At 36.8% G+C, this 12,895-nt stretch overlaps 1 protein-coding gene across 1 annotated transcript in view; it reads right to left on the bottom strand.

The window, feature by feature from the left end:
• Positions 1 to 12,895, bottom strand: part of Aff2 (AF4/FMR2 family member 2) — a 486,558-nt gene that overhangs the window by 10,898 nt on the left and 462,765 nt on the right. The window contains exons 12-17 of the mRNA XM_028788421.1: positions 11,000 to 11,219; positions 8,031 to 8,332; positions 7,385 to 7,448; positions 4,120 to 4,256; positions 618 to 689; positions 167 to 260 (exon numbers count right to left, since the gene is read on the bottom strand). Of these exons, the coding sequence (XP_028644254.1) occupies positions 167 to 260; positions 618 to 689; positions 4,120 to 4,256; positions 7,385 to 7,448; positions 8,031 to 8,332; positions 11,000 to 11,219 (889 nt within the window). The remainder of the gene's footprint in view (positions 1 to 166; positions 261 to 617; positions 690 to 4,119; positions 4,257 to 7,384; positions 7,449 to 8,030; positions 8,333 to 10,999; positions 11,220 to 12,895) is intronic.

The raw sequence follows: 12,895 nt of genomic DNA, 5'->3' as shown, positions 1-12,895 counted from the left end.
CTTTCTTAGGAATCAGAAGGCTGTGTGGCCAGCAGAAGGAAATAAGATTAGGCTTATGGCAGTATCTTTCTTCTCATAGTTGTCTGACATCTGGTTTACATGCCTAGCATTTTTCATTAGGGTTTTGGTCACCATTTACCTATGAATCATACAAAAAAAGGATTACCTTAAAATATTCCATCAGTGATCTGGAGTACTTCATAGCATGGTCCTTCTTCAGTTTAAACATCCTCAAATATAGAAGTGACAAGCATCGGTAGCTGGATGAGAATAAAAGGATTAAATTAATGACAGTGCCTCATGAAGACCATATACTGTAAAATACAAAAAGTCATATTTTGTAGTTACTTGTTTAATCTCAGATTGAGGAACATGTGTAAATAAAAACACTTAACAAATGAAGGTGGAATTATTAATATCCCATTTTGATAAGGGTATAAATTTCAGTGTAGGGAGTAGATGTTTAGTCAGCAACTGAAGAAATCCATTAGCTATCCTTTAGCAGTTCACCAGAAAGGCAGAATAATGAGCTGAGGTAAGCTGCTTAAGTTGATGTGGAGTGTTCATATCCATCTGCAACATTTCAGAAGTTTCCTTGTGACCTCTATTCAACTCACCATAATACTGCTAGCTTTTTGTCCCCATCAGATGCCAAGGGGCTCGCAAAGTTCTTCAGTCTCATTGCATACCTTTGAAAATCATAAAGAAATACTTTAGTGGAATTTGGATTACCTTTCAAAATTCTGATTGCCAAAAATGACTTAGGCTCCCCTCCTTTCCATTAAAGGCAGAGGGCAGAATGGTCCTTTCCTTAAATCATATACAAAAGGATTACCCATACAGCACAATGGAACCTGATGTGACATCAAGAACTGAGCTCTACAAAAGCCAATTTAATTGTAGACTCATGTTTTAGAATAATGTGAAATTTCCACGAGTTTCTGGCTATATATAAATGCTGGCTGGCAAAATATTGTTTCTATGAGCTTGCTAAGTAAACAACATTATTGGTTTTATATGCATGATGGGCAAAATATGTCAGTCTCATTTAACTTTATGACAGATGAAACAATAATAAAGAAGTATGTGTGATGTTGGCTAGAGAGACCTCAATCAAGTAAAAACTCTTTTATAATGGCTCAAGTTTTGAATGTGTTCTTATAGGAAGTGTGCATTCATGCATTCATGCATGTGTACATGCTTCACATGGGTGTGTGGGTGTGCACATGTGTGTGTTAAAGGAGGGCTGATTTCACAGCGTTTTAAGGTCTAAGCCACTTTGCTTTATGGGACTTGTATAATTTGCCTTCTCTTTAATTGTTACTGTTTCATGCTGCAGTGATAAAAGATCAAGTGGTCCTCTTTTCTTTTCTTCTCTTCTTTTTTTCCTTCTATTTGAGCACATCTCATTCTGAGCATTCAGAGTCTTGAGAAATCAATTCATTGCATAAAATCATTGTCTGAGATTTAATGCAATTTCACAGGCACTTATAGGAGAATAAGTAATCGAGTTCACTGTGGCAGAAAAAAATGTGAAGAGCATGTGCAGGCTGCCTGGGTTATCCCTCATTTATGGAAGGTGATTCAGAGCCTGGAGTGTCCTCTTACTTGCTACTTACATCTGCCTCTCCAAAGCACCAGAGCCTGGCTCATCCCACTCAAGAGTTTGTACTCCTCAGCATGTCATCTGCCCTGCTTTCATGATAACTTCTCAGAATCTGTTGAGTGAATGTATTTAGCAATAGGATTTACATACTTGATGCAGGTGCTTTCTGTTGTTACAATGGTGAGAAGTGGGGTTTTTATAATGTAATATGTCTAACTTTCTTTAACAGCTGGATTACTAGTGTCAAGTCATTGTGGTGTATTCTTGTTTCACAAATACATTTCCACTGCAGATTCCCAGGGCTCAGAACAACTAAAATTATTTGAAGGAAAAAATAGGACTCTTTCTCTATAGCTAGCATGTCTTTGGGAAGAGAGCAATAAATATCTCTTCTACATAATATTGTACTACTAAAAACTATATTCATATTACAGTCATCGCCTAATTTGAAAGTTTCTAGATAGTGTAATTTCAATTGCTGAAATGGGCCTCAAGATCTAGTTTGTTTCAACTCATTTTATTCCCAAAAGAAATTCTTCTCATTAAAAAATATAAAGAATACTGCAATGAGTTCTTGCAAAATTGAGGAAAATCTGAAATAAAAAAAAAAAAAGAATGTCCTTGGTGGTCATGCCAACACCAGTGCCCTGGCTGTGATATTGAACTTCAGCTATGGAGGATATTACCATTGGCAGAAAATTTGGTGAAGGTACACAGTAGCTCTTTTATTTATTCCTACTATTGTACCTGGATCTATAATTGACTCAAAATCAAGGTTAGAATATTGACTTTGGAGAGAATTTTAAAAAAATTCTCCCTTGCTTTTTACCAAGGTTCCACTAAAATATATTTCTTTGAGTACTGGGTCAAAGCACCAGTCTCATGTAATGAAAATTTTAAGTTGTGAAGAATTATTTTATACACAATTAAGGAAGAAATAAATACTATTTAATGATTCACTTCATGCTTTTACCACAGAGGAAAATTTAGTTTTTACCTTATGAATTTTAAGAACTGTTATTCTTATGTATGTGTCTGTACAAGTTTATGTGCACCATGTGCTTCATTCATGAAGCATACAGAGGCCAGAAGAGGGTGTTAAAGCCCCTAAAACTGGAGCCGTAGGCAACTGTGAGCCTGTAGAATGTGTGTGTGTGTGTGTGTGTGTGTGTGTGTGTGTGTGTGTGTGCTAGGAATAGAATCTGGGTCTTTTGCAAGAGCAGCAACCACCCTTAACTGTTAAACCATCTCTATAGCCCCTGCTTACGGACAAAATTTGTGGAGAAGGAAAACATCCATAATGTTATAGCTTCACAATCACAACTTCAATCTTAATTCCTTCTGCTTTAATTTAGATACATACATACATTTTTCATTTTATAATTTATATATAATTCTGCAGCATGATTTAAGTTTGTTTGAAATACTAGAGATCAAAACCATGGCCTCCCACATGATAGACAAATATCTACCAATGAGCTATGCCTCAGGTCTTGATTTTACATTAGTATAATTCCACATTTTCATGTTACTGTTAGGCTCATCGTTATTATGTGTCAATGGCTGCAAAGTATTTTTGAATATTCAATGATATAATAAATTACTCTTTTAATATTTGCTATACAACTGTGATCTTAAATATTGACTTTGGGATAGAACAATGCCCCCTTCCAATTATAAAACTTCCTTTCTTTACTTAATTATTTAATATTGTATGTATACAACAGTCCATGTTTGTAGGTTATAAAGAACTTGCACAAGTCAATTCTTTCCTTTCTGGATGTGAGCCCTTAGGATCAAAGTTGTCTGTCTTATTGACCATAACTTTTACCCAACAGAGCCAACTTACCAGTGCCTCCTTCCTTGTATAATTACCCAAAGGAAATGCCTTAGAAAACTTTGCTTTTGGGGGCTGCATCCAACTCGATTGCCTGCCTATGGATACTGTTCCCCTACTTGGATTGTCTGGTTGGGCCTCCATGGGAAAGGATGTGCCTAGGCCTGCTGGGACTAGATCCCCCAGGGTGGAGTGATACCCAATGGGACTCTCCTTCTCCTCCTGCAATGGGGTGGGGGGATTTGTACGGGTGGGACTGGGAAGAGAGGCAGGAGGAAGGCTGTGATTGGGATGTAAAGTATAATATGAATTATGTAAAGTTATAAAGAGAAAATATGGCTCTTAATAGAAATCTGGAGAGCATGAGTTTGTTTTGAAAAGGAAAGTCAATGGGAAATGATAAAATGATTATACTTTACATTCACCTGTGACATCTTCATTTTAATTTTATGAATATTATAAATTATGAGACTCACATTATAACCTCTGAAGGGGAAAATTTATAAAACAGTGTCCATCAATTATAAATAGTCTATGGCCTTAATAAAATGGCAGGAACTAATTACAGTGACTTTTGGACACATTAATTGTGGAAATGATAGTTAAGCAAAAAATATTAACAGCTTCTAACTGTTTAAGATTAATTTAGAAATATGACTCTAGGAAAGCCATTTACCTGAGGAGCTCCACAGTCTCAGAATACATGGTATATGGAGACTTTGCTTCCAGTGGATCACGTTCCATAGCATTGCCACATTCAGTGAAGGACAAGGCTGCGTCTGCATAATTCACAGCTTTGCCAAATTTCTCAAACTGAAATAGGAAAATGACTGTCAACTTGATACTCTTTTTTTTCTCCTTCATATAAAGGAGCAATTCACAACTGTGTGTCATTTTTGTCCCCATGTTTCAGGGAACACTTATTATTTCATAGAAACACTTTGGGTAGTTACCACTAGGGGATAGGAAACACCTAGAAGACAGGGACCAGAAGTGCTGCTAAGCATGACAAAATGCAAGAGACCGTCTCTGCAATGCAGAACTAGATTTTCCAGATGTCCAAGCTGAGATATGGAGATACATCAACCCTGTTACAGAGAGATGACAGCATACAAATTGGTACTGGTGATAAAGGAACTGATTTCAGGTTCTCTTGCCCTGACACTATGGCTGGCTAAGAAAAGGAAAATGCAGCCAAGGCATCAAAACTGATTATGGCACCATTGTTGATGTTCCCATCGCTTTTTGGACAACTACAGTCTAAATGAATGTCTTGACTAGTTTCTAGTCAGTAAATATACTGAACTGGCCAGGTATTGAAGTGTCATTTAGTCAGTTCTTGCAACTAAGCTCTGCTTTTGTTATCTTCATAGTCTGTTTCTTTCTTTAGAATGTCATGAGGATATCAATCCCATTTTAAGGTAAAGAGTAGTAGATTGAAAGGGAGAAGTTCTAGTATGACAGTCGGCTATAGTCACATCATTTTCATTGGAAATGATGGGTTGAGATGGTGTCAAAAATATAGCACTGTTAAATATTTTACTTTAGTCAGATTTTATTGCAAAAGGTTTTAGCCCTGATAATGATTAAACTGGCTTAGTCATACTGATTTCCTTTTCATGTGTAATGAATATTATATATGACACTTTCAGAGTGAGGATTTTATAACAGGATTTTACATTTTCAATTTTTGACAGTTGGATGTAAAAATTTACATCAATACAGAACTTTATGTAAAAGAACAAGTATAATACATATTTAATGATATTAAATTTTGTATACCTTTTATCAAAATATTGTGCATACAACTGTGAAAATTTCAACTTTCAAGATGGCAGAGTAGCTATCTCTGGAAAAGAAATAGATACAACTATACAGTGATTAGTTGCAAGTCATGAAGAATCTCTTATTGTAAGTGACTTTACAATAATGTTCTTAAGCTTTTATGTACTGAGGAAATTCTGTGATTTCTGTAAGCTGTTGTACAGAAGTACCATATTCTATTTTCCATTTATTCAACATTCTCTTATGTATAAACTACTTTCTTTCTATTTTGTATTATTAGATAATTTCCTTATGTCTTCAGACTTCAAGTAGCTTTCCCTTTTGGGAATTAATTTATACACCTTGGGTTTTAAAGGTGAGTTATCATTAAACATTATTAAGGTGTAACCTATCTTTTTTCAAAAGGAAAAGATATTGAAATCTAGAAAGACAGTTACATAGCCACGATGCCAGTTAATTTCCATTCACAAATTGAGAGGTTTAAAAACATGTTTCTAACAGGAGAATAGATAAAAGCTCAAGGAAAATATTATCCTTCCGAATATGTCTCAACCTTTTTCCCCATGATCACATGCCTCCAAAAAATTCTAAAGACATTTTTATATACTAACAACGAAGTTTCAATAGCACAAAACATTGAGTATTTCTTATGTGATTCCTTTGAAGGACCACAGCTCTATGCAATAGCTGGAATTTTCTACTTTACCCTAAGGATCAGTTTTTGCCCCCAAGGAAGCAGTTGCCAGTGATGTTATTTCTCAACCATATTTTGGGGGATCTCTGTACATTTGACTTTTTCCAAGTCTTTCAAATTTTCACCTTCATGGTCTTACTGGGATCAGTCTCTTTATCATCCTGTGTACCACCTTGTCAAAGGGACATTCATATATTTCTTCACTTTGACTTTTAAAGAAGAAAAGCTCCAGCGTACTTCTTAAGTATCACAGAGTTGACAACATTTGAAGAAAACCTTTGGCCTTCCAGTCAGCAATACTGTCACCCAGTAGCTTTTAAATTGCTGGCCATCATCCAGTGATGCAAAATCACTGATCAGAAGCAAAATCCACTTGAGTGCCTTCAGAGGCGTCCTCTAGTTTACCTTGTTAATTTCGTCTGTAATGGTGTGGGAAAATTATTTCCAGGGGAAAATTCATACTACACAAATGTTCAGAAAAATTGGTAGACAACTTGAACAGCAGAGAGAAATAACACAGAAGCAATGAACAGAGGGAGTTGATATTGGGTATATACTAGCTACAGTGCAGAGCCTGATAGGATACATAATGTACAGCTTGAGCATGATATTTTTGCTCCTTGTAATGACACTGAACTGATACTTTCAGTTGTTCTGAGATATAGAAAGTGATGAGGAGCATAACTCTAAGACTGCCTCTAGGATCATGGCTCTCAAATTGTTGCATTTGGAAGTCAGTTGGGGATCTTTAGTTATTATGACTGGGTCTCATTCCTGTAAATTCTTATTTCATTGGTTTTGGATGTAGCCTGAGGAACAAGTGGTTAAGACTTGTTGTTAAGAGGATCAATTAGGATAAAAATATCAACATAATCAGCTCATCACTGGTTTAAGTCAACCAAGATCCTGAAAGAAAGATGGGAATTATTTCACTAGAAATCAAGATGATAGCATTGTCTTCCTATGATCAGTAGAAGAAAGCTTGGCTATTGGCCCTGCTCTAGGAGCATGGAACCAAATGCAACAAGAATCTGAGCTTTCTAAGGAGACTTAGGTTTTTCTAAATCAATGTTTGAAACCCATTCCGTGTCACCTTCCACCTTCACATCCCAGATTTCGGTTACGTGACCCAAAAGAAGCTTCTATCATATTCAGAGTATTTTCAAAATCATTTCAATTTATATAAAAGTCTATGACAAGGGCACATGTGAGTAAGCTTCTGAACTTGCACTAGAAGGAAAAAGGTGACAAAGATACAATAACACTAGAACCAAGACCTTTGGGAGTCATAATGCTACAGAATTCCCAAGCCCTCATGTCTCTATGTAACAGCAGAGATGCTTTAAAAAACTCTGGGTGGTGCTACCTTTTTGTTTTTTTGCCCTAATTGTGAAATATGTTCCTTGTTTTGGTTTAAAACATTGTACTTCAGAGAGTCAGACAATGAGAAGAAGGAACCTACCAGTGCATCAGCTTTGTGTTTCAGCTTCTTAGCCTCTTGCATGTAAAAATCAGCATTGTGAACACTAAAGAACAAAATAAGCTCTTTTACAAACCAGCAGTTCATCTTTCTCATTTATAAAATGTACAGTACAAATATTTTTGACTATTCATTCATTTCTACATGGTGATTTGAACAAGGCAGATTTACATTATATATATATATATATATATATATATATATATATATATACATTATATTTGATACCAACCTTGAAATGATACTGTAACTGAACTTTAAAGTATAGAATAGACTATTAGGACAGAAACTTATATTCTCTAACCCCAGACATTACAATGGCCCAAGATATTATATAAAACGTAGCTATATACCATTCTATATAACTGAAGTCATAAATAAGAAAACAGTCTAGAGGAGAGAATCTACCTTAGAAAACAGTAAAAAGATCCATGGTTAAAGTGGGCTAAGGAAATTTATTACTGTTGATGATGGTATGTGTGTAGAATGGGTTTTCCTTTAACATTATAGGGGATGATGTGAATGTTTTATATGGCATGACACATACAAGACTCTAGAAAATCCATCCTACCCTCACCCCCAACCACCACTCCCAAAACGGTTCTACAATAATCTGGGGACAACATACGAGTCATCAAAAGTGAGCTTTGGTCTCCGGACATTGGTGCTACTGCTGGACAGGAGGGGCAGTGCTGCCCAGGATGTCATCTCCAGGTGACTGCTATCCATAAGGCCAGAAGTGATTGTAGGGGTGATGCTAGAAATAGTAGTGGTGGTGGTTGTGGTGGTAGCTGTGGCAGTGGTGGTGGCAGTAGCTGTGACAGTGGCAGTGACAATGGCAGGAGCAGTGGCAGTGGCAGTAGCAGTGGCAATAGCCATATTGGGGACAGTAACGGTGGCAGAGGCAGCCTTTTTTGGAGCATCTCCCTCCTAGAAAAAAAGGAATACAAATAGCTTCCATTAGTTCTGTCTTTTTAAAACCATTTCTTCACAAATGCTTTGAATGTCAAGCACAGTAGGAAACAGCATGAAAAAAAGAAACGATACACACAATTTGCGGATGTCTAATAGGTGATCCTAGTATATTTTATGAATTTTGTGGATCATCAACTTTTGTTCCCTGATGACACTAAACAGTAAGGTTTTGTGATTATATAGCCCATGATCATAGTTAGACTGCCATGGCAAGGGTTTAAATCTAGAAGAAAATATGAAAGGGGAGGGGAAGGAATAATAAACAGGGAAAGAAAGAAGAAGATGGAGAAAGAGAGAGAAGTGAATGGAGGATTGGAATATCAAAAGATCTGGTACTGTTCTTCAGTAGTCACTGTCCTGGCTGACAGGAGGCTGACATAGGCTTTTTTCTTTATGAGACCCTTGACTGCTCTCAAATGTGAATGGCATTATATTTTGAAATTTTCAGAGGGTAAAACCTCATTTGCACCAGGTCACATTCCAAGTGAATAAGAAACTTGCAAGGGCTTTGCTTTGAACAGGCATTGCCATAGAAAAGGATGGAATCCAGAAGAAAGTATGTGTTGAGAATTGTAACTATGTATTCAAACAATGTCACAAGACTACTGCCATGTTCACGTAGCAGACTGCTTTTCTCTATCTGGCAACTCTGCGACTTTTATATCTCTCATAATACTTTCCATGGTGCCACTTAATTGTTATACCCTTGTTAGTTGAAGTCTCACTAAGATTGCTGTGCCTCAAGGTTTGTCCCTCAGTTAGCTTCTTTCTTGTTCTGATTTATATGTTGATGGAGATTAGCAATGAAGAATGATTCCAAAATGGAAACATCAAACTTAACTCTTTGAAGCTCTGAATCTGCAATGACCATGTCTGAACACCAAGATGGCCCAAATTTCTCTTAGACAATTAATAGGAAGAACATTCTTCTTATTTAATGACAAGATGGTGTTTCCTCTCATCACATTGGAGCTTGCAATTGAGTTCACCAATTCCTGTGGTGGTCTCCAGGTTAGGAGCATTCCAACAGCTGTGGTAGGGACAAATGCCTTCTCTACTAGCCAAGCTGCCTTGTGCCTATATCCAGATGCACTTTCATGTCTCTTGTACCATTCCTGGGCCTGTCTCTTTTCCTTGTAAGATATCAGTCTCCAGCCATTTTACGTTTTCCTTTGAACACAAGTAAATCTCACTCTTCACCTCAGATTAGAAGCTATTTCTGGTTTATGACTCTGCCCCTTCAGTCAGTGCTCTTAAAATTTGCTGAATATGTTGAGACACATAAGAATGCATGCTTGCCTTAGTTAAAGATTTCACTTTGAAGGTAAAAACTAAGTATGGCATTCCTTAAATCCATGAAAATCAAAATTTTCACTTGATCCTTGACCTTCATGGGTATCAGATAATTTTTACTACCTAGGCCACATTGAGATAAATGTACAAAAATGATATATATCTATAAATTCTTATGCTGTATACAGAAAAGTATTTTGAAGAGCATCATAGATGGACAACTGTGAAAGACTCCTGTGCCAGCTCCATGTCTACACTGTTAGAGTCAGACTGATCTAGTAAGGGTAGCTTAGAACAGTGTCAACTGTTTCTATGCTCAAGATATGTGACATGGACCACATATACCACACATATGGCATTGGTATCAGTACAGAAACATCTAGCTGGAAAATATTAGATACAGTAATGATCTTGCAAAGTATATGAAATACGCCTAAAAATCAGTTCATTTTAATCATGGGAGGCAGAGGGAGGGAGGGACCTGGGTGGGAGAGGGGAGGGAAACACTATGGGAGAACAGAAGAGAGGCCCAGGGGACAAGAGCATGAATGGAAATATATAGCCGGAATGGTTGGGGTGTGGAGGGAATCTCTAGGAAGTTCAGGAGACCTAGAATGGGGGACACACCCAGGAATCAATGTGAGTGATCTTAACAGAAATGACCAACAATGGGGATATGGAACCTGAAGAGACCACCTCCAGTGGCCAGGCAGGACGCCCAGTGGAAGGATGGGGATATCAACTCACCTACAAAACTTTTGACCCAAAATTTTGCTCCTGTCTAAAAGAAATGGAGCAACAAAAATGGAGCAGGGACTGAAGGAATGGCCGACCAGTGACTAGCCCAACTTGGGATTCATCCTATGAGCGGGCATCAGTCCCTGACACTATTACTGATGCTCTGTTGTGCTTGCAGACAGGAGCCTGGCATGGCTGTCCTCTGAGAGGCCTTACCAGCAGCTGACTGAGAGAGATGCAGATACTTACAGCCAACCATTGCACTGAGGTTGGGGACCCTACAGAAGGATTAGGGGAAGGATTGAAGGAAGTGCAAGGGTTGCTATGGCAACCTCATAGGAAGACCAACAGTGTCAACTAACCTGGACCTCTGGGAGCTCCTAGAGACTGACCACCAACCAAAAAGCACACACAGGCTGGTCCGAGGCCCCAGACACATATGTAGAGAGTTTGAGTATTTCTATACAGAGACATGCTTGGTTCTTCTGTGCCTATTCCTCCTCCCTTGTAACATTCCTTATGGAAAGTCACACTAGTTGAACTACATTAACTTATTTTTACTTTACATAGTATTTCTTCTAACATACTTACATTTATTGATATCCCTTTGAAAGTAGCACAGAATTTGCCTTCACTTCTTTTAGGTTTGGTAGAGGTATTTTGTCCAGCCATAGAGATGTTTTTGTCTTGACTGAAGAGCCCATTGTTGCCACTGACATTTCTGCGACTTGGAGGGTCGTCTGCCAGTGGGGAAAGTGCAGGAAGAAACAGCTTTTCTTCTTTTTTCCTGTTTGTTCTCCTGGATGAATTTCTGTGGAAACAAAAAGTATAGGGTGCCATAAACTCTCATCTTGTTTGATTTGGAATTTTCATCACTATTATTGTCTCTTAAGCTAAAGTGATGCATAACATGATGATTTGTTACCTATTTGAATATAATATATATAAACACAGAATGATACATAGCATGAACTGGAAAAAGTCTTGTTGCATACATATGGATATATGTACTTGTATACATCCCTAAGACTCTTTCTGTCTGAGAAGTAGAAAACTATGACCAATGTAGATACTTAATGAGAGTGCTAAAATGTAATATCTGAAACCTATCAAGATTATTGTCAAGTAGCCGTTTTATAGAAAATACAATGTAGACTTCAACCCCTTTATTTTTCATGATACTCTCTTCTAAGACTTAAGCAGTCCAGGAATAAATGGCACAATAAACAATACATTCCACATTTAAAAGAAATACTATGCATATACACTAAGAAATAAATTATACCCTAAAGACTAGTGTAAAACATTATAAATTGGCTTTAAAAATGCTGTATGTCAATGCCAAGATGTAAACATCCATTCACCTTAAATTGCTATATTGAAGTGCTGATGTAATACACTTCAGAAAACCCACTTAAACTATTCTTTGGTGATATTGACAAGAGACATATGCAGTACTAAAAGTACCCCCGCACATTTAAAGTGATTTATCTGACCATTAAATGGGCACCATCAAATAGACTGAGACTTCAAATAAAACAAAACAACTAAAATCTTATGCTAACTACTTTACATGGTAATTGGGTCATGGATTTTCATTTTAGTTACTGTCTTGAGCTAATCAATGAAGATTACTTGAATTTTAATCTTTTCTTGGACAACTAGTATTATACTGTGCAGCCATTTACTTTTCATGATTATTGACTGCAATTTTCAATAGCAAATTAAGTCAATAAGAATTTATGTTTTCCTCTTGGTCAATTTCAGTCAGTGTCTAGATATATAGATTTGCTGTATCTCAGAGCAACAAATCAAGGATGAACAAGCATTCAGGTGGTCCGACTTCCTGAAAGAGAAATCACTGTAAACTTCTTGTTTCCTTTTACTGTGTGATACATATTAGCTGATTATAGTAATACATGCCCTCTTCCTCATCTTTTTTCTCATTCATGTGGCTCTATTATATTGCCATTTAGTGAAACTTTTAAAAAGTGAAAATATTTCTACCATTATCTTAAGTGACTAAAATTAATATAAAACATTCTCTAATTATTTTTAAAATTTCTTTGAAATATTAGCCATTTAACTATTGTTGTGATGCCATATATAATGATAGTGAACATATGGACCAATAGGTTTGCTTTTTAGATTTCTCTTATGTATATTAGTATTTTTTCTGCACATATGTATTTGCTGGTACCTGAGGAGGTCAGAAGAAGGTATTGGATTCCCTATAACTAGAATTACTACAAGAGGCTCTAAGTCACCATGTGGGTGCTGGGAATCAAACCCAGATCCCCTCCAAGAGCAACAAGTGCTCTTAACCATTTAGGAACTTGTTTAGCCATGTATCAGGATTCTTATCAATGAAGAATTTCCTCCAACAATAGAACACATAAAGTATAATAATTGCAATGGTACCTGACCTTTGATGATATGTACACACACACACACACACACACACACACACACACACACACACACACA

This window comes from Grammomys surdaster, unplaced genomic scaffold (assembly GCF_004785775.1).
Source record: "Grammomys surdaster isolate TR1022 unplaced genomic scaffold, NIH_TR_1.0 125749, whole genome shotgun sequence".
NCBI classification, from domain to species: Eukaryota; Metazoa; Chordata; class Mammalia; order Rodentia; family Muridae; genus Grammomys; species Grammomys surdaster.
Note: the sequence above shows the minus strand (reverse complement) of the source record. Positions and strands in the feature narration are given on the sequence as shown.